The 22,273-nt window shown below is 34.1% G+C and overlaps 1 protein-coding gene across 1 annotated transcript in view; it reads right to left on the reverse strand.

Moving 5' to 3' along the window:
- Positions 1-22,273, reverse strand: part of Kdm5a (lysine demethylase 5A) — an 84,159-nt gene that overhangs the window by 54,135 nt on the left and 7,751 nt on the right. The window contains exons 4-11 of the mRNA XM_027951056.2: positions 18,914-19,084; positions 15,218-15,352; positions 10,212-10,317; positions 8,898-8,989; positions 7,625-7,783; positions 5,917-6,036; positions 4,928-5,086; positions 1,130-1,311 (exon numbers count right to left, since the gene is read on the reverse strand). Coding sequence (XP_027806857.1) covers positions 1,130-1,311; positions 4,928-5,086; positions 5,917-6,036; positions 7,625-7,783; positions 8,898-8,989; positions 10,212-10,317; positions 15,218-15,352; positions 18,914-19,084 — 1,124 coding nt within the window. The remainder of the gene's footprint in view (positions 1-1,129; positions 1,312-4,927; positions 5,087-5,916; positions 6,037-7,624; positions 7,784-8,897; positions 8,990-10,211; positions 10,318-15,217; positions 15,353-18,913; positions 19,085-22,273) is intronic.

Below are 22,273 nucleotides of genomic sequence, written 5' to 3' on the forward strand. Positions count from 1 at the left end.
AATTGTTGAAACCTTGAATATAGTTGTCCATAATTCTTATGGACCAAAAACTTGGCATCACTGAAACCCTAGACCACTACTCTCCCCCATAAAACTTACTGAGATGATAAAAATATTTTGTTTGTGATAGCCAATACAGTGACCCCTAGTCATATGATCATAGAGCACAAAAAAGTAGCTACTGCAATTAAGAAAATAAATTCTTAATTTTACTTACTCTTAATTAATTTAATCATAGAGCACAAAAAAGTAGCTACTGCAATTAAGAAAATAAATTCTTAATTTTACTTACTCTTAATTAATTTAAGTAGCCACATGTGGCCAGCAGTTATCACACTATACAGCACAGAAATGGAATAAGAAAATCACTAGTTTTCCACTGTATTCTGTGATCTAAGTACTATCTTCTAAGTGAAGACAAAAATATCACATAGTTAAGATATCAAAATAGTAGGTAAGAAACTAGGTAAATAAATAAAAGCTGTGAGATACAAAAAAAATTCATCAAATCAATTGAATGACTGCACATGTAACTTGGGCAATTTGAAGGAAAATGTTACTGTAAAGAAAACCATTATTTGAATATTTCAACTACTAAAGGTTAGTCATATCTTCAAATTATATTTGAACTTTATATTTGAGCTTTTAAACACCATATTTTGCCTATCAAGATATACTAAAACTGGGTTGGTGATATAGCTCAGAGATATGGGACTTGCCTAGCATGTACTAGGTCCTGGGTTTGATCTCCAGCACCATCAAAAAAAAAAAAAAAAAAGATATCAGTAATTTTCATGTATACCAAATAACCATCATTTCAGCTACAACTTTAGATTAAACTATGTGCACATACTTTACAAGGGAACAACCTGAGGCACCTCCCCTTTCCTCCCCAATATGCTATCCTACTTTTGGATAGAAAATACTTTCGAAGTGAGTTTTCCCTAATATATTAACTACTATTATTAAATCTTTAAAAAATAATAATTATCAGGGCTTGAGATATAGTTGAATGGTAGAACATGTGCTCAGCTTGTGCAAGGCCCTGGATTTGATCCCTAGCACATTCCTGCCTCAAAAAAAAAAAAAAATCACTAAGTACATATGCTATACTGAAGACCATACATACCAGTGCAAGTAGTTAATGGAATAACTCCAATGATCTTCAATGTGCCAGCAAAAAGAAGAGAAACACATTCCTACATAGAGCCATGGCACCTTCATACCAGAAATGTCCACATTAATATGTGCAAGAACAGATTGCTCCAGGACGGGCATGTTATTCAAATTCCAACCACAAAGTGCATATTCCTTAAAAAAGAAAAAAGTTAAATGAAAAATCAGAAATGACAAAAGCTCAATAGAAATCTCAAGAGAATCTTTCCAAGAGAAAGTATTTTATAATATCTACCAAAAAATCTATGCTGTTATCTAATACCTGTAATTAATCTAGCTATATATTTAATCCTGTCTCCTTTTTAGGTACTATTTAGATTTCCCTTTATTTCAGATACCTTGTTTAAAAATATGAGTAAAGATTCAGTCTGCCATTAAAATAGTGTAAGATCCATTTTTATAGATCACTACTATATTTCTACTTCATCTCCAGCAACATAAGTTCCCAAATGTTTATATTATATGTATTGAATGATGCTAGATACAGTGTGAAGACAAAACATAAGATACATAATCATGAATTTGTGACAAAAACTGAAGGCCAATATGATGTAGAAAGTCACCACCATCATCCGTCACTATAGACTCATCTATAAATATTAGATGAATTATAACATTAATAAAGAAACTTGATTCATGGTTAAATTAGAAAAAAAAAAAAAAGGGGGGGTGGGGGAATTCCTAGTTTTAAAACCAGGTGAAACAATGCCAGAATGGAAAAGAAAGCTACTCTCAGAGTTTCTTGGGGTTTCTAATGGGACATAAATGCATAACTGAGTTTCAAACACTAACCCCTGCAAATAGAGACTTAGAGTGCTTATCAACCTTATGCTGAGCAATTCTCAACAGTGAGGATGACAGGATCCATGAAGTCAAAGCATTTTCATAATAATTATAAAATGATATTTGCTTTTTTCACTAAAATCCTTACAGCAATGTGTGAGCTTTCCAGAGAAAGCATGGTATGTGACAAAATATTGAATGCAAAGGCAGAGATGAGACGATGTTGTTGTTATTATTGAGGCACTTTATCCTCTGACCTTTTCTTTTTATTTTGAGACAGGGTCTCACTAAAACTCTTAAATTAAATAGCCAATGAAAAAGCTAAAGAGAGAATTTGTTAATGAGAAAACAAGATTTGAGGAAATGACTCATAATACAGCACAAAGAAACTACAAAGTGTAGTTAAGAGTCATGAAGGACAGAATAATCAAGTTAACTAGGAACTCCAATAAGAAATAACAAGTCAGGCATGGTGGCACACACCTGTAATCCCAGTGGCTTGGGAGGCTGAGGCAGGAGGATTGCAAGCCCAAAGCCAGCCTCACAACAGCAAGGCACTAAGCAACTCAATCTCTAAATAAAATACAAAATAGGACAGGGGATGTGGCTCAGTGGTCAAGTGCCCATGAGTAAAAAAAAAAAGAAAAGGAACAACAAGGATCCCCCAACTTCGCCCTCCTTCAGCAGGAAGCATAGAAATGGAATGTAGAAAATTGGCAGTGGGGAAATGTAACAGTCCACTTTATGCTTTGAATATAGCCCTTGCTGCTACACAAAAATAAAAATATAACAGGGAGATACAATTTCTACCCAATAGGCTAAAATTAGGAAGAAGAAAAAAATAATGAAAGATAAAAGGATTAACAGATACTATTCGACTACTCGATTTCTTTTTTTTTTTGGGGGGGGGGTTGGTTAGTTAGACACCTGGTTGGCTAAAAAAAATAATCTAGTTAAAGATATGAGGTCTACATATAAAAAAGTTACAGGTCAAGGCAATATATATTAAATTCCAAATGTAGACATAAGGGTAAATTATATAGCTCTTCGGGGGACAATAAAATACTAGTCATCATGAATTTGAATTACTAAGAAAACATCACGGAAAAGGAAGAACCTGAGTTGAGCTTTCAAGGATAGCTAAGATATAGATAGAGATTAAAGTGATAGGATTAAAGCGATTGTTCAGTGATACAGCACATGTTAATCATGTACGAGTCCCTGGGTTCAAGCCATGGCACCAAAGACAACAAAAAAGATTTCAAGAAACATTCTAGGAGGCAGAGCTACAGGAATGTAAAAGTAAATTACAGAGAGAGAGAATATACTAATCTGGCTGGTGAAGGGGCAAAGTGAAAGACTAATACTTAGAAATATAGAAAATAAGACTAGAAAGAAGGATTGATCTTAAATTTTGGACTAAAAAGCTCAGATTTCATCCTTTACTCAGTAGGAAAATTTCAAACATAAACAAAAGTAGAGTTCCATGGTAAATTCCCAACAGTCTACTACACTAATATAGAACTTTTCCTAAAAGATTCAAAAATGGCTCACAGTGCCCAGACTGTTTGTACAATATGGTTCATGCAGCATGCTGGCATTTCTTCCTTCTGGTAATCTGTAATTTCGGCACATGCTTGGCAAAGAAAGGGTGCTTATGTCACTAGCTACCAATAAAAACCTTGGGCACTAAGTCTCTAATGATTTTTCTTGGTAGAAAATACTTCACATTTGTTGCCACATTTTGATTCTGGAGTGATTAAACACTTTTTGGGGGGAGAGAAGGGGCAGTTCTAAGACTTGCATCCAGGGCCTCATATGCTAGATAAGTGTTCTATAACTGAACTACATCCCCAGCTTTTTAATTTCATTTTGAGACAGTCATGCAAATTAACCCAGGCTGGCCTTGAACTTGAGATCCTCTTAGCTCCTGCATTAGCCTCCTGAGTAGCTGGGATTGTAAGTGTGTACTAACATACCCAGCCTAAGTACATTCTTCCCACCCCCATGTACTGGGGATTGAACTCAGGGCACTCTACTACTGAGTTACACCCCTGACCCTTTTTATTTTGAGACAGGTTCTTGATAAGAAGCTAAAGCTGGCCTCGGACTTGCAATCCTTCTGCCTCAGCCTCCCAAGTAAACAGGATTACAGGTGTGCATCACTGCATCCAGCAGTACATTCTTTCAACAAGAGATAAAATTCTTAAATTACTTCCAATTATAAAGGGAAAGAAAAAGTGGCAAGGACCAAAATAAAGAAAAATGAATGATCACCTCAATTCAGTTTTACATATCTCTGTGACAGGACTTCCCTATATATTACAATTTAAATATCTAGATTGAAAACCAACTTGCCTGGATATAGAAAGAAACATTTCAGGACCCATCAATAAATGTAATTTTTTAAAAATTATAAATAACTTTCTAGTTTTTACAACAGAAAAAGCTAGGCAAATTTTCAGCACAGTTAAAGCTTTAAGCTAATTATTTTGAAATGAAGAATTATAGTTTTTAAAGATATTTTAAATTCATTGTTTTTAAAACTATGATTAACATTCAAAAATAAATAATAAAAAAATATAAATCCCACATACTTAATATTTTTAAAGAATATGTCCCTTAAAATTAGAGAAGGGGTGGGGCTTGGGGGCAGGAAAGATGACGGAACAAGATGGCCATCCATTACCTTAGGTACATGTATGACTGCACATATGGTGTGATGCTACATCATGTACATTCAGAGAAAAAGTTGTGCTCCATTTATGTACAATGAATTAAAATGCATTCATATACACCTAATTAGAACAAATAAATCCAAAGAAAGAAAGAGTTGTCCCAGAAGGCTGGGGAAATTCGTGGATACTTTGATTTTACCTTTAAAAAAAAAATTAAAGAAGAGTAGTTTTCTATGAAAAAACTAAATCAGTTTGGGGCAAAGCACAAGTTTAGACAATACTATTTATACCTCTTCTTCTGGTAACATCTTTCTCCGACCATCCTTCACAGGAAATCCACTTCCAAAGTCTTTTGAGGAGATATCAGCCCCATACTCTACAATAACATCTTCTTCAATGCTGCTGACCAGACGCCAGAATTCCTTTTCTACTAGTTCTGTAGGAACCATCTACAAAAGAAAACAAAGTTAAAAGATTATTAACCCACTGTAACTATAAATCTACTATAACATAATACACAGGCCAAGTGAACACAAACTCATAACTAAAACTTTCTCATTTCCCAAAACAGGAATGACTAGGGTCTTAGCTTTTCCCACAAAGAATGGGGAACTAAGAATAGGGAAAAGTTAAGAAAATTTGGATAGTCAGAAAAAAACATAATGAACTTGAACAGTTTTTTTCTGAAAGAAGCTACTTCCCAAGAAAGATGAAATTGAACTAGGACATCGAGTAGGAAGAAGGAAATGAAAATGACAACAAAACTGAATTTTAACAACTTCGGCAAAATGTTTTGATAGAAACTAAAAAACCCAAGATCCTCCAGGAAAAGCAGCAAACCCCATAATACAAGTAACTAAACAAAAGCAGCAATAACCAAATTGCTTCATATTTTTTGTAAAGAATTTTTCACATGCACATTAAAACAGATTTCTTACTAGAAGATGACAAATTGCCACATTAAGAGTTAAAAGTGCTGGGGTTATGGCTCAGTGGTAACACGCTTGCCTAGCATGCGTGAGGCAATGGGTTCGATACTCAGCACCACATACAAATAAATAAAATAAAGGTCTATCAACAACTAAAAAAAAAAATATATTAAAAAAATTAAAATAAACAGAATAGATGACAGGTCCCTAATTTCTCAAGATTTAGTGTTATCTCATCTTTTTTATTCTGCCCATTTCCCACACAATCTTAAAAGTAAAAAGCAAACCAAAAGCTTTAGACTCAGATAAATCTTTGTATCTCTCCAAACTAACCTACTGTTGCTACTCACATGGACTGGCATATTAAAATAATCAGACTTAAAATTATCTGCCATCTCTCCAAAGCTCTGAAGTGTATATTCTCGTACAGCTTGTTCAAATCCAAAGGCTTCTCGAGGTTTGTTACATTCCTGAAAAGGAAACAAAAATATATAAGATTAATTCACTGAACCTCAACTGGAGAAAATATTAAAAACTCATAGATAGGGAAATGATCAAGGAAGGTAGTACCTAAATGAAACATATCCAATTAATCCTAGCCAGCAAAGCAAGTATCAGTTACTTGCAATTGGTATCATAAAATAATATTCTGGAACCTCAACTACATTTTCACAATCTTTCAGCAGGAAGGTGGTAATGAGATAGCTTTAGACTCTGAAGTTGGTGTTATCCTCTGCTACCACAACAAGCACCTGGGACTAACAACTTGGAATCAAGCCCAGGAATGCCTATCATTTTTTAAAGTATATATTTTTAGTTGTAGATGGACACAGTACCTTTATTTTATTTATATACAGTACTAAGAATCGAACCCAGTGCTTTACACATGCTAGGCAAGTGCTCTACCACTGAGCCACAAACCCTAGGCCCTGCCTATCATTCTTAGGATTCAGTGGATCTGGCCATGGAGAAGATAAATATTCATAGAAAAAGGAAAAGTTATGGACAATGAAATAACCAATAAGTAGTTAGGATATCTGGCTAGGAGAATGATTTGTTCATAATATCAATCACCGTAACAAAACTTAAATATTTATAGTAAAAATGCCATAGAATAGACATTATGATCGATGTATGTATATAGGTGACTCTATGACCAGTGTGATTCTGCAATCTATACAATTAGAAAAATTATACCCCAATGATACAAATGTATGAATTGCCAAGATCATTGTGATGTCATGTGTAGATAATAAAAAAAAAAGTAAAAATGCCTCTGAGTCTATTAACCTTGAACATAGTAACAAATAAATAATAATTCAAAGGCTATAAAAGATCTTTGAAGGGCTGGGGATGTGGCTCAAGCAGTAGTGTGCTCGCCTGGCATGCGTGCGGCCCGGGTTCAATCCTCAGCACCACATACAAACAATGATGTTGTGTCCGCCAAAAACTGAAAAACAAATATTAAAATTCTCTTTCTCTTCTCTCTCTTTAAAAAAAAAAAAAGATCTTTGAAGTACTTGGATATACCCAGCCAACTCCTCTTTAATGCCCTACCATGACATTTTGTTAAAATAAGTAACAGACTATGTATTTCACAATGACACCATTATTTTTTAATAAGAAAAATTTAGTACAATCAAATCAAAATCTGGACAAATAAAAAGGTATCATTCTTTATTTAACAGCATAAAAAGTGGATGTATGACACCTAAGCTCTAAAATTTCATGAGTAATTACAGTTTTCATTTTTAAAAAAATCCCATAGCTTTTATTCATTTTTATTCCAGCAATATGAATATTCTGAGAAGAAATCTCATTCAACTGTAGCAATAAGTAGGATTACTTAAGGAATAGTCAGAAAAAGAAAATCTGAGAGCAAGCTGCCACAACAAAGCTGTTACATTCCCATTTAACAGAGCTCTTCTCAAAATCGTCAAAAATTTTTTACTGAAGAACAAACAGAGCAGGACAAGCTTTCCAGGAATTTTACATATGTATATATGCATGCATTACTGTTTTTAGTTTAAAAAGGGCCCAAAAAGGTTAGGCTTGTACCTCAGCAACACACTTAGGACACCTCCAGTCTCCTTTGGGTACATCAGGTAGTGGTGGAATTAGACAAAATGTATGATAGCTGTCATCACATCCATCACACAAAAGCAATTTATCCTCATTGTTTCCTCGACCACAAAACATACAAACATAGAGATCAACCTGTTAAAATAAATAAATGAAATAAAAGTCTATTTTCTATAATAAAGAATTCTAATTTTTACCAGGAGCTCCATAGTTAAAACACAATAATGTACTCTAAAAAGTAAATGTAACTTAAGTCCTGCATATCTATTTCAAATTATTTCAATGGCTCTTCATAAAACTTCCTAAATTTCCCTCCAGAGCTTCTATAAACAAATTAATAAAAGCATATCAAGTTATTCAAATAAAAAAACCTACAAATCTAGGATATGTAAAAATTAACTTTTATTTTTTTAAAAATGTCAGTTTTCCTACATATAAATATACTTTGGTAGAGAACAAATATTGAGAACTGCTTGTAATAATACATCTAGGTAATTTACAAGTATTCTTGGTATCTGCCAGGAATTGACTTGAGGATCTACGGCCCCCACCCAGTCCCAGGGATACCAAATTCCACAGATACTCAAGACCCTTCTATAATACAGCTTAGTATTTGCATATCTATGCATATTCTCCCTTATACACTTTATACTTTAATTCCTAGATTACTTATAATACCTAATTACAATATAAATGCTATGTAGTTGTTATACTATATTGTTAGGGAATAATGTTAGGTCTTTTTTGTAAAGATACCTTTTTTTTTGGCGGTACTGGGTATTGAACCCAGTGATGCTCTATCTCTGAACTATGTATGTCCCCAACCCCTTTTTAAATTTTACTTTTGAGACAGGGTCTCACTAAGTTGTCAGGCTGGCCTCAAATCTTGTGACATTCCTGCCTCAACCTCCCAAATTGTTGGGGTTATAGGCAAGTGAAACCAAGCCTGTCCACAATTTTTTAAAACTATATTCTGCGCTTTGAAACAAAGAATGTGGAACCTGAGGATACAGAGGGCTGACTGCTCACAGATTCACATTTAATTCTCTCACACAGTTACATAGAAAGCATATGATTTAGGGGAAACAGTCTACATACAAAAGACAAAGCAAGGTTAACATTGTATAAACAATAACTGCAACTTTAGATATGCCATCAAGTCTCCTAATCAACAGCAAACCAAGATAAAAAGTGCAAAACTGAAATTAAAATAAATCCTTTCCCTCCTGACACATCCCAAAGCACTTACAAAGTTAACAGAGAGAGTTCCTTTCCGTTGTCTCATTTGCATGTTAAATGCGTCTGACCTGTTGGTAACTTTTCTTCTTCGGGTGACCTCATCTTGAAATAAAAAGTTATATGATAATAGTAAAAACTAATGTTGAGAGCTTACTATGGACCAGACACTATTTAAAATTATTTAAATTAGTAAAAAAAATCTCAAAACACTATGAGGTAGATATCATCTCTGGTTGAAGATAAAGAACCTAAGGTATAGAGAAGTTAGATAACTTGCTCAGAATCACATAGCCAGTCAGTGGCAGATTTGGGATTCTAATCCAGGCAATCAAGCTCCAGAGAGTTTAACCATTAAAGCTATTCTACCTGATGTAGGACTTATAGGGTCTCTCAAATTAGTCAGGGATTAATTTTTAAGATCATTGCCAGCCAAAACAGTTATAAAGTTTAAAATCACTGCCAGCCAATACAATAATTATAAGAATGACAAAGATGAAGTACTTAATTCTCAAAAGGGTAATTAAAAAACATAATATACATATTTAGTAAATCCTATTACAATGAATCCTTTGAGTGATAGAACAATACTTTCTGATCCTCTACCGTTCAGATGACAATCTGAATTATATGATTTAACTATCATATCATAAAATGAATAATTAATGATATGTGACTGCAATATTTTGTTAAATTCTTATAGAGTAAAACATGTCCAGTCTATTCTTTGTTAAATGTTACATAGGGAGAAGAGTGGGAACTTGATTTTTCTATTAGCAATTCTACTCCCAAAAGTTTCAAACATGCGAAGCCAAAGAAAATTAGGCTTTCTGAAGAAAGCACAAGAGTTTATTTAAATGGTGTTGTAATACATTGAGGGAAATTATTTAAAAAACATCAAATGGTTAGAATGTAAAAGTTCTGAGCTCGTCCCAGTAGATTTTCATACTAAAGGTCAGAGAATCCTCTATTTCATTTTAATTTAAAAGTCATAATAAGCTTTAGCTCACTAGGTGAAAACCAATCATTTTACCATTATTGGTAAAACTAAACTATCCTTTAGAAACTGCAATTAATTTCTGTGTAGCATATTAGACATGGAGAAGGAAAAGTCTCTCTTCTAAAATCATAAAAATTAACATTATATTGTTCCTCACACCTCAAAGATATCTGTTAATAAAAAAGGTGATTTGCCTAGAAACCATGTAGCAAGTTTACATTTCTTAAGAAATTCCCAGTACAGGCTGAAATTCAAGTTTCATTTGATTTTTTTTATAACCATATTACTTGCAATTCATTTCTTTTCACAACCAATAACAGATTTTACCTTCTTTATCTTTTGTTCCCATTGCCAGGCCCACAACCTTGGGTCCAGCTCCAAAAATCTGAAGCTTCTTCAGTTCTGTGTTTCTAGTCAGTTCTCCAGATTCTGACTAAAAAATAACAAGCAAAATTCACATTAGCATAAATATATCAATTTAAGCTTCCCCAGACCTTGCCCCCAGTACTGGGGATTGAATTCAGGGGTGCTTTATCACTAAACTACACCCCCAGACCCTTATATTTTGAGACAGGGTCTTGCTAAGTCGTTGAATTTGTGATCCTCCTGCCCCAGCCTCCAGAGTACTGAAATAATAGGCATTGTGTCCCCATGCCCAGCTCATGCATTTATTTATTTTATTTTTAAAAAATATTTTTTAGTTGTCGATGTACCTTTATTTTATTTATTTACATGTGGTGCTAAGAATTGAACTCAGTGCCTCACACATGCTTAGGCAAGCACTCTACCACTGACCTACAACCCCAGCCCATGCATTTATTTTCAAGACAGGGTTTTGCTATGTTTTCCAGGCTTGCTACAACTTCTATGCTTGCCTCTCGAAGCAGCTGAGACAACAGGAATGTGCCCACACATCTGGATGGCTTATGTATTTATTTTATTACCCAAGAAAAGTTTCTTGATCCTCTTCAAAGTGAAGGACAGTACTATTTGATTTCTTTTAAATCCACACACTCCCTCATTCACCAAAGTACTATGCAACACCCAAATTCCTTTCAACAAAATAAAATTCACCTATGTCTCAAAAAATCTTAATTATAAATTTGGTTCTGTCTAGAGACACTACTGGTTATCATAAAATAGAAATTCCCACTTCTAACCTTCTAATGAATACCTGTCTTTGAGTAGAGAGTAGTATGACTATCTCAGGTGATGAATCATAACTATCTTAAGATAATCATACAAATCTCATATCTCTTTATTGGTGATGACCTATCTAGGGGTGGGAATGTGATCCACTTTTGGCCTACTATACAAAGTTCACCGAAATCACTGGGAAATATTTTTAATCTTCTAATAAAAAAGGAAGTTTCTCAAAGAGTAAATCCTTTTGACCCACCCCCTTCCTGCTAGGAGACTCAGCCTGGTCAAAGCACACTGCTAGACTATGCAGAAACCACACAACAATTAATAGGGAACTTATCACCCACACATTAAAACAAGCAAGACAGAAAGATGGAAAGAGCCTGAATCCTTAATGACAATGTTAACATGCTATACCAATCGTAAAAAGTTTCATGCTGAAATTATGTTCTTATGTGGAAACTTTATTGTTAATGTTTAAGTTTCACATGGCATTCTATTATGTAAGCACATGCTGACAAATCAATATTAAATCTTGAAGTCAGATAATCATAATCTCCAAATGTAGTCTAATAGCCAAAATTTATTTTAAATGTATAAATAAATAAGAATAAAAATAAATCTGAATAAAATATAGACTACTTGATAGTGTACAGCTTGGTAACAAATGATGTACGCAATAAAGATTAATAAAAATAATCTAAAAATAAAACAAACCTAAAATCGCATTTCAAAATTTTCTTTAAAACTTTAAGACTTTTTTTTGCAAAGTTAGTTCAATGATAAATAACAATATACATCATTTACCATTATTAAAACAGAGTACATACTAATGAAAGCTAACATATGCTAATTATATACTAAGTGCCACAACTAAGTATTTTAATCAATTACTCCAAACAACCATATTATCATACAGGCAATAATGTTCTAAAAAGTAAAATAAAAACAACATTCTCTCATCTTAATGGAATGAAATTATAAGCAACAAAATTACAACTCAAAAGGACCCTTTCACCTGGAAATTTCTACCTCTTAAAAAGTAACATTAAAAACTACACATCAAATCTCTGAAACAAATGAAAATAGTGATTGCAGGAAACTTTATACACATCAATAAAACCAAAGAAGAGAAATAATGATTAGATTCCCAACTCAAAATGCTAGAAAAAGAACTACAAAATAAACTGTGTGGTGCTAGATCAGAATTGGACTTTTCAGTACAAAATCAAAATAAGAAGTCACAATTTTTAAAAAAATTACCTATCCCTGACCATTAAACAATGGTCATCAAGCTAGGAAATATTAAAGGAAAGAGATTCAGAAAGGGTGGTAATAAATTGAGATACACTGAATTTGTCATACCTGTGCTCTGGCCAAAAGAATTACACATAAATACAAAGATACACACACACACCTGGTAAACAGAAAAGCTATGTGGATGTCAACACATATTCAGGGGTCCTGAGTGTATAGGCAGTAACTGAAATCACAGAGTAGATGAGATGACAATAAGGAGAGTGACAATAGGGAAAAAAAATAATAAATATACAAAATAAAGCACAGAAAGAAGAGACAACAAAGATGATAGGGAATGGTCAGAGGGTAGAGATGAATACCAGAAGAGAGAGATTAAAGAAGCCAAAGGAAAAAAAAAAATCAATCTAAGTGAATTTCAAGGAGAAGCGTCAATAACCATGACCAGAAATCAAATAAGATACAACATGGAAAGGGGCCTCAGAATTTAACAAAATGGTAAAGTTATTCTTTAAAAATCACCTCAATTGTCACTTGGACAGTGTAATTTAAATGAAATTATTTAGCTCAAAGTCAGATTAGAGTATAAAAACTAAACAGGTGTTGAGGAAACTGACACAATATAGAGTTTTTCCAAGAAACTTTTCTGTGAAAAAAGATAGGAAATAAATTTTATTTTTTTAAGATGACACAAACTTGAAAACATGTATATGGTTGCAGAGCAAGATAGAAATTCAGCAGACAGAAGAAGCAGACAATATTTTTCAACTGATACACTGAAATCACTGAAGAAGCCAAAAGGGGTGGTGATGGAGAGATTATCCCTGGAAAGAAAGGTACACCTTTGCCACCAAAGATAGGCAGAGACTAAGGATGAATGTCAGTAGTTTTGTGCAAAAGAAAAAAAGAAGAAAAAGTTCTACGAAATGTTTTTATTTCCGTTCTGAAATACAACACTAGGAATGAGAGGCAAACTGGCAATACAGCAATTAAGTACAAATTTGAGTTAAAAAAAATTCTTAGCTGGGCACCACCAGGCCATATACCTATAATCCCAACTTTGAGGAAGCTGAGGCAGGAAAGAGTCCAAGTTTGGGACAAGCTTAGGCAACCTAGCAAGACCCTGTTTCAAAAAATAAAGAAGCTGGGATATAGCTCAGTGGTAAAGTGCCTCTGGGTTCATTTCCCAGTAATGGAAAAAACGATCTTAATTTCAAATCCTGAAGTAACTCTAGTAACTACAAACTGATTTCTATGACAATGACAATTACTACAACGAGCAAGAAAATTCTATATGGTTGTTATTTTTATACATACATAAAGAAAAGGAATTAGAAATAGGCAAAAAGCTGGTGGTATAACTCAGTGATAGAGCACTTGCCTAGCATGCATAAGGTCCTAAATTCCACTCCAAGAAAAAAAAAAAGACAGAATAAATGAATGAATGAGGCAAGCCTTTCATGATTTCAGAAAGAACATCAAAAATAATTTCATCAAAAGCTGGCAATCGGTTAGAGAGACTGGGCAACTCTTAAAAGCTGAGTCACTTAAGTCAAAGAGAATAGTCTACAGTGTTCCAGGTCCTAAAATGGAATCATAATTGTATATCCAACAATGATCAGAACTTTTGAAATCAAGCACACTAATAAAAAAAAATCTCTTAATGACTAAAGCAAAGTTTATAAGTTTATAATGGGGCTATCAGTTTCCCGTGAATTTCTATTAAATCCACATTCCTATCCAGGACACCTAATTTTCTGCGATCAAAGTATAGAAAAGGCAGAGTTCCTCAGTGAGCATAAACTCAGAATAAGAAGAGCAGGAATGGCCTGATGGAGAGATAGCCCATGAGCTCTAGAAAAGCAAAAAATATCACTAGCCTACTTATGACAAGACTACATACAACCCTGGATCCAATGTTTCTTCTTATTAACAGATTTATCTTGCTTCTGATTCCTACTTACAATATCAACCATTCCCATTTTTTGTTTTATTCTTCTAAATATTAAAACAATATATGAAATCCAGTTAAGTTGCCATTCCTCTCTCTATATAAGTTAATTTAAAAATACCAAACATTAGAATTCTAAGGGCACCTCACTCTCTAATCTAAAGACTTATCTTTATTAACAACCTTAAAAAATAAAACCCTTAAGACTTCAAAGAAAACAGGAGAAAAAAAGAAATTATGGAGTTTTTCTTCTTTAGGTTATATGAACACTGTAGAAGTTACACTATAATTGCTCAAACATTAAGAAATTTAAAGGACTAGTGAGTAAAAAATAAAACCACTCTTTTTTACTCCTCTCTGCTAATGATGAAAATAAAATGTACTAGAATTCAACAACATGACTTCCAGATGCAGTGGTGTATGCGCGTAATCCCAGCAGCTCAGGAGGCTGAGGCAGGAGGATCACAAATTCAAAGCCAGCTCAGCAACTTAGTAAGACCCAGCCTCAAAATATTTCTTCTCTATTCACCTGAAAGGTGAACAGAAGCAGTGGTGTAGTTTAGTGGTACAGAGTCTACCTAGCATGCATAAGACCCTGGCTTCTATCTTCAACACCTCTTTAAAAAAAAAAAGTGAATAGAAGCTATGTCTCCTCGAGCGTTAAACAACAACTGTAGGCTGGGCATGGTGGTGCACACCTGTAATCCCAGTGGTTTGGGAGACTTGAGGCAGGAGGATAGGGAGTTCAAAGCCAGCTTCAGCAAAAGCAAGGTGCTAAGCAACTCAATGAGACTCTGTCTCTAAGTAAAATACAAAATAGGACTAGAAATGTGGCTCAGTGATTGCATGCCTTTGAGTTCAATCTTCAGTACCAAAAAAAAAAAAAAAAACAGTCTATGAATGGCCTCCTATGACCACAGAACTATTCTGTCAATAAATGCACTTGAAATTCCTATTAAAAACAGCCCATGGACATTAATACCTGAGACTTGACACGTCTTGTTCTCTTTGGCAGAATGTTCATTCTTGTGCCCGGCTCTGGGGAGGTTTGGATATCACTGCTGAGAACCTCAGACGCCACTTTTTCCTTAAGGTCTAAATTGGGCATCTGTACACCCTAAAAGATCAGACACAGAAAGAGAACAGATTCACTGATAAGAAATAAGAGAATCAGTAGAAAAATAAAATAATAAATTTCCAGTAAATCCCTACAATTATACAAAACCATATAGCAATTCTTCCTTAAAAAGATCTAAAGAAGGCAATCCTATCAAAATCCCAACATGCAGCCGAGCACGGTGGCACACACCTATAATCCAGGCAACCTGGGAGGCTGAGGCAGGAAGATATCAAGCTCAAAGCTACCCTCAGCAACTTAGCAAGTCTCAAAACTAAAGTAAAAGGGCTGGGGATGTAGTTCAGAGGTACAGCACACCTGGGTTCAATTCCCAGTACAACAAAACAAATAAAAAAATCCCAATACACTTTATTTCTGTGCAAACTGAAAGCTGATTCTAAAACTGATGTGGAAACAAATTGTTTCAAAATTCTGAAAAAGAGCCATGAGGTCTTACATAATGAATATCAAAATTTACTATAAAGCTACAACACTCAAGACAGTGTGGTAATAGTGTTAGGGTAGACATTTAGAGTCCATTCCAAGATCCCCAATGGATGCCTGAACTAGAAGATAGTATTAAACCCTATGAATACTATGTTTTTTCCCTGTGACAGTTTAATTTAAAATTAAGCACAGTAAGAGATTAATAACCAAAACAGAGCAATAATAGGCAACACACTGTAATTTTAAGAAGTTAATGGTATTTCTCATTCAAAATACCTTATTGTACTTTTTCCTTTTCTTCCACCCCCGCCCCTTTCTTGGTACTGAGGAATTAAACCAGGGAAGCATTACCATTGAGCTATATCCCCATCCCTTTTTATTTTTTTATTTTGAGACAGAGTCTCATTAAGTTGCTTAAAGCCCACTAAATCACCAAAGCTGGCCTCAAATTTGTAATCCTCCTCCCTCAGCCTCCTGGGTCTCCGGATTACAGGAATATACTATAATGTACACCCGCCTAATGTTTGCCTTTTTACCTTTACAGCTTCTCTTTGGCATATCTGAAGGGCCAACAGTATTACTCTTGCTCTTGGGGACCATTATCAAGTAAAACAGAATTACATGAATACACTGTGAAACTGTGACAGGAGAACTAACAACCAAGATGGCTACTAAGTAACTAAGGGGTGGGGACAAAGCAAGAAGGCATGTTATTTCATCATCCTACTAGAAATAGTATAAGCTTTTAAACTTACAAATTATTTCTAGAATTTTTCATTTAATACTTTCAGACCCAAACAACAATTAAGCACAGACGCTAATTGAAACCACAAAATGTTAAACCACAAAGTAGGGACTACTGTACATCAATGAAACAATACAGAACTCAGAAATAAACTCACACATTTACAGTCAACTGATTTTCAATAAAGTGCCAAGGCAAATCAATGGAATGGATAGTCTTTTCAGAGAAATGATGCTGGTACAACTGAGTATTCATATACCTCTCCCTAAAAATGAATCTACACCCTTACCTCACTTTATACATGGAGGGAAAAAACTGAAAGTGCATCACAAAACTAAATCTAAAAGCTAAAATTATAAAACTTACAGATGAAAAAGAAGAAACATCTTTGTGACCTTGTGATAGGAAAAGATTTCTTAAATATGATGCTAAACACAATTTTTAAATATTTTATTTTTTTAGTTTTTTGGCGAGCACAACATCTTTGTTTGTATGTGGTGCTGAGGATCGAACCCAGGCCGCAACCATGCCAGGTGAGCGCGCTACCGCTTGAGCCACATCCCCAGCCCCTAAACACAATTTTTAAAGGAAAAAAAATCATGAATTATTCTTCAAAGAATAACCATTATGAAAATGAAAAGAAAAATTACAGGTTAGAAGAAAACATTTGCAAAATATATTTGATGAAGGACTTACATCCAGAATACAGAATGAATTCTTACAAGTATAAGACAAATTACCAATTAAAAAAAAATTTCTGAAGGGACATTTTGTTTATATTGACATTTTGTTATATGAGACACTAATATAAACATGATAAGATGCAAAACATCAGTAGTCTTTGGAAAATAAATATTAAAACCACAATGAACTATCACTATATATCTACTAAAATAGCTATAAGCCAAAAAACTGACAATATCAACTGCTGGTAAGGAAACGGACAAACTGGAAGACTCTCCATTATGGTGGGAATTTATAATAGTTCAGCCACTTCAGAAAATAATTTGGCAGTTTCTTAAAAAGTTAAGCATAAACTTACCATATAATCCAGCAATTCCATTCCTAGGTATCTACCCAAGAAAAATAAAAACACATGTCCACACAAAGACTTGTACATGAATGGTCATAGTATTATTCATAATAACCATAAAATGGAAAAAAAACAGCTGCCCATCAACTGACAAATGGATAAACAAAATGTGGTATATTCATACAACAGAATAGTATTCAGCCATAACACTTAAGTACTAATACATCCTATGATATGAATGAACCTTGAAAACCTTTAGATAAAGAAGCCAGACACAAAATCTTACTGTATGATTTCCTCTATGTGAAATTTCTTAGACAAACCTAGAGCCAGAAAGTAGACGAGAAGTTGCTTGGGTTTGAGGATAGGGAATAGGAACCAATGTGGTGATTGCTGCTTAAGCATATAAATTTATTGAAGCTTAATGTAAACTTTTTTTTTTTTTTTATGGGTACTGAGCATGGGTGCTAAACTACTGAGCCACATCCCCAACCCTATCTATCTATCTATCTATCTATCTACCTATTTGAGGCAAGGTCTTGCTAAATTGCTTAGGACATCATTGAGTTCCAAAGCCAGCCTCAAACTTAACCTCCTGCCTCAGCCTCCCAAGTTGCTGGGATTACAGACATGCATCACCACATCTAGCACAATAGGTGAATTCTATAGCATATAAATTATACCTCAATAAAGTTATTAAAAGATATATGAGCTAGACATGGTGGTACATGCCCATAATCCCAGCAACTTGGAAGGCTGAGGCAGGGTGATCGCAAGTTCAAGGTTAGCCTCAACAAATTATCAAACTTCCTTTTGTCTCAAAAGAAAGAGTAAAAAAGGTTGGGTATGTAGTTAGTGGTAAAGCACCCCTGGGTCAATCCCCAGCACCCAAATACATAAATATGTGAAAAAAAACAGGAAGAATTTTTCAAAAAGCTTGAAGCATAGAGATTTATTTTAAATAAATAAGAAAACATCCTTTGTACCCATTACCCTTTTTCTTATAAATCATTAAGTATAGCTATAATTTTTAAAACTAGGATATACACCTTGCCTTCCCACATTTGAGTGCCTGGAGAAATCTATTACACTTTGTTATGCATAAACAACCACAACCATATAATGAATAAGGTCTAAAGTTTTTAAACTGGATTTACCGACTCTAAGAACAATAATGTGGGCTGGGGTTGTGGCTCATCAGTAGAGTGCTCGCGTAGCACGTGTGAAGTCCTGGGTTCGATCCTCAGCACCATGTAAATTAATAAAAAATAGGTGGTGTGTCCAACTACAACAAAAAATAAAATATTAAAAAAAAAAGAACAATAATGCATCTCACCATAAGGCTGACACCAGATTGGAAAAGCTCGTAAGGGTATAGAATCCTTTCATAGTGTGACTTCAAAAGAGACCCAGTTCCTTTTCCTGGCAGATATCCCAAGCGGCTACCCACTTTAGACCATTTCTTCTCTTTGGTGACCATTTCAAAACCTCCTTTGCTGGCCACAATCTGAAAAGAAGGTAAAAATTATTTAGGGAAAGAAGGCAGATTCAAGCATTCTGACTCTGTATTTTGTCCACTAAATATAAAATATATTCTGGGCTTAGATTATAAATTTCTTTTCAACAAATATAACCAAACTATTTCAACATTTAAAAGAATAGAGAAAATTATTTTTGTAGGTTTTAAACTCTAAAATTTAATAAACATTATTGTGCCTACTTTCAAACAAAATTTGTTCAAAATTATTTAATAATTTATACTTTGCAATTAAGCACTGTAAGAAAACCAAACACATATATATGCCATATTCTTAGGAAATAAGAATATGAAATAAGAATAAAACTAGACATGAGAATAAATACAAGTAATGCAAAACAAAATGAACAAAAAAAGTCCTAATATTACAAAATGTACCAAGAAATTTACAGAACTTAAAAAAAAAAATGTCAACCAAACCACAAACGGAGAGGACAATTTCAAAAAATGAGGCTATAATTCTTCAAAGAGAAAAAAATGGTTGGGAGTGTACTTCAATGATGAAGCATTTGCCCTGCATGCATGATGCCCTGGGTTCAATTCCCTGCATCACAAAAAAAAAAAGGAAGGGGGCACTTTTATATGGAAGACTATGAAAGGAATGATAGACAAAGATCAGACTGCAGTAGATTTACCAGCACATAACATATACTAATAGCACATAATATATTAAGGTGGGAAGTGATAAGATGAACTGATAACTTGGCTAAATGCTCATATCAAACCAGATACGTACCATGTCCCTCTATCTTCCTAAAACTGTAAATGAACATTTATCACACCCTAAAATATAGGCAGTTTTCAGCTTCACTGAGAACAAAGAGGACTGTGACACAGTATTTGAAATCAATTTCTCCTCTATAAATATATACTACTATATCTTACTAAATGGACAAGGTGAAAAATTAAACATAAAGTTAACATGTGGTCCACAGCAGTATCACTCGTTAAGAGTCAAAAGGTGGAAACAACCCAAATGTCCACCAACAGATAAATGGACACACAAAACATAGTGTTTGTGTACACACACACACACACACACACACAATGGAATTATTATTCAACCTACAAAAAAAGGAGAAGCCAGGCACAGTGGCACATGCCTGTATCCCAGCAACTCGAGAGGCTGAGGTACAAAGATCTCAAGTTCAAAGCCAGCCTCAGCAACTCAGCGAGGCCCTAAGTAACTTATCAAGACCCTGTCTCAAAAGAAAAAATAAAAAGGGCTAGGGATGTAGATCAGTAGTTAAGCATCCCTAGATTCAATCCCTAGTACAAAAAAAAAAAGAAAAAACCCTAAGAGGATGATTTCTGAAACCAGATTGTCAATGCTCAAAGTATAACTCTGTCACTACACAGTTACATGACATCCAATTATATAAATTGAGGCTCAGTTTCCTCACTATTATGAAAACAGTTATACCTCAATGTAAGAGTTTATAAGGTGTGAAGCAGCATGAGAAGCAGCAATCTCACAATGACATTTAAGAACAATTACAAAGTATAAAACAACTCTTTTTAGCTTTAAATCTCAGTTTTTAAGCATTTTTACAAGTTAGGGAAAAGAGATGTCCAATATATCCTTGGACAAACAGATCTAACCTTTAATCACAACCTACTTTTAGTAAGTTTTCTTAAGTATTTAAACAAGGTATACTTTGTTAGTATTGTCATTTTTTCATAATGTTTTTATCAGAACATTAAAGTTATACATAATACTAAGGTTTATTTTGACATAATCATAAATGCATAGAATGCAATTTCAGTCCTCTATTATTAGATTCACAATCTAATATTTTACTTACAGTATAATAGTCACCAGTACTACTTCTTTCTCTTCCCCACTCCCTGCCCTGTTCTTCTTCCTCTACTCTACTGTCTTCCTTCAATTTACTTATTGGTTGTTTAATTGGTGATTCACAGATACACATAAAGTTGAGATTCACTGCGGTATATTCATATATTTACATAGTATATACTTCCATCAGTTTCATTCCATAGCTCTTCAGTATTTCCCTTTTAACAAAAAGGAACTGGTGGCGTTCTTTGGAATTAAACAATACAACTGACAAATATTATGAGAACTATAAACGGGTATTCTGATTAGGTTAGGTCTAAAGTCCTTCCTGATTTTGAAATTCTACAACTTTTGAACAGTAATGCACTGGATTCCTTGCCACAAGTCTATAACCCCAGCAACTCGGGAGGCTGAGGCAGGAGGATCACAAGTTTGAGGTCAGCCTCAGTAATTCAGTAAGATCCCTATCTCAAAATAAAAAAGGGATGGGGATATAGCTTGGTAAAGTAGTAAAGCACCCCAGGTTCTATCCCCAGCACCAAAAACAAAACGACAAAAAAAAAAAAAAAAAACAGGAATGCAATCTAATCTTCAGATTAAGTCCAATGTTGTTTACCTTTCAATTTGAAAAATCTTGGGCTGGGGTTGCGGCTCAGTGGTAGAGTGCTCACCTAGCATGCACGAGGCACTGGGTTCAAACCTCAGCACCACATAAATGTAAATTAAAAATACTGTGTCCACCTAAAACTAAAAAATAAATATTTAAAAAAAAGAAAAAGAAAAATCTCTGGAACAGAAAGTTCCAATTTCATAAATTAACTTAATTACTTATTCTAGAAAATTGTACAAAGTATTTATAAAAATAAAGTAGGTATGTGGAATGAGTTTTGGCTGGAAATCACCACAACAGTGTTGTTATGAATAATAAAATAATTTTTGAAAATATTTTTTGCATTTTATTCACGCTAGGAATCAAGTCACATTTAAAACCTTAAGTATTATATAGCAAAACTTAGATTAAGTTTTGGCTGAATAAAAATGTCAAAAAGATAATTTTTTAAAATAATTTTTTATACTAATGGTTCCCTGCAAAATGACAATCTCAACTCTCAAATTTATTACAAAATTCTCTTCAGTATCACAGGTTTTCATATAACTGCACTAGATAATTCTTGACAGTGCTTTACTATTGACTGACAAAAACAACTGAGCCCATAATCTCAGTGGCTCAGGAAGCTAAGGCAGGATGATTTTGAGTTCAAGGCCAGCCTCAGCAACCTAGCAAGACCCTGACTCTAAATAAAATATAAAAAAGGGCTGGGTATGTGACTCATTAGTTGAGCATCCTGGTCAATCCCTGC

The sequence above is a fragment of the Marmota flaviventris genome, chromosome 3 (genome assembly GCF_047511675.1).
Source record: "Marmota flaviventris isolate mMarFla1 chromosome 3, mMarFla1.hap1, whole genome shotgun sequence".
Taxonomy (NCBI): domain Eukaryota; kingdom Metazoa; phylum Chordata; class Mammalia; order Rodentia; family Sciuridae; genus Marmota; species Marmota flaviventris.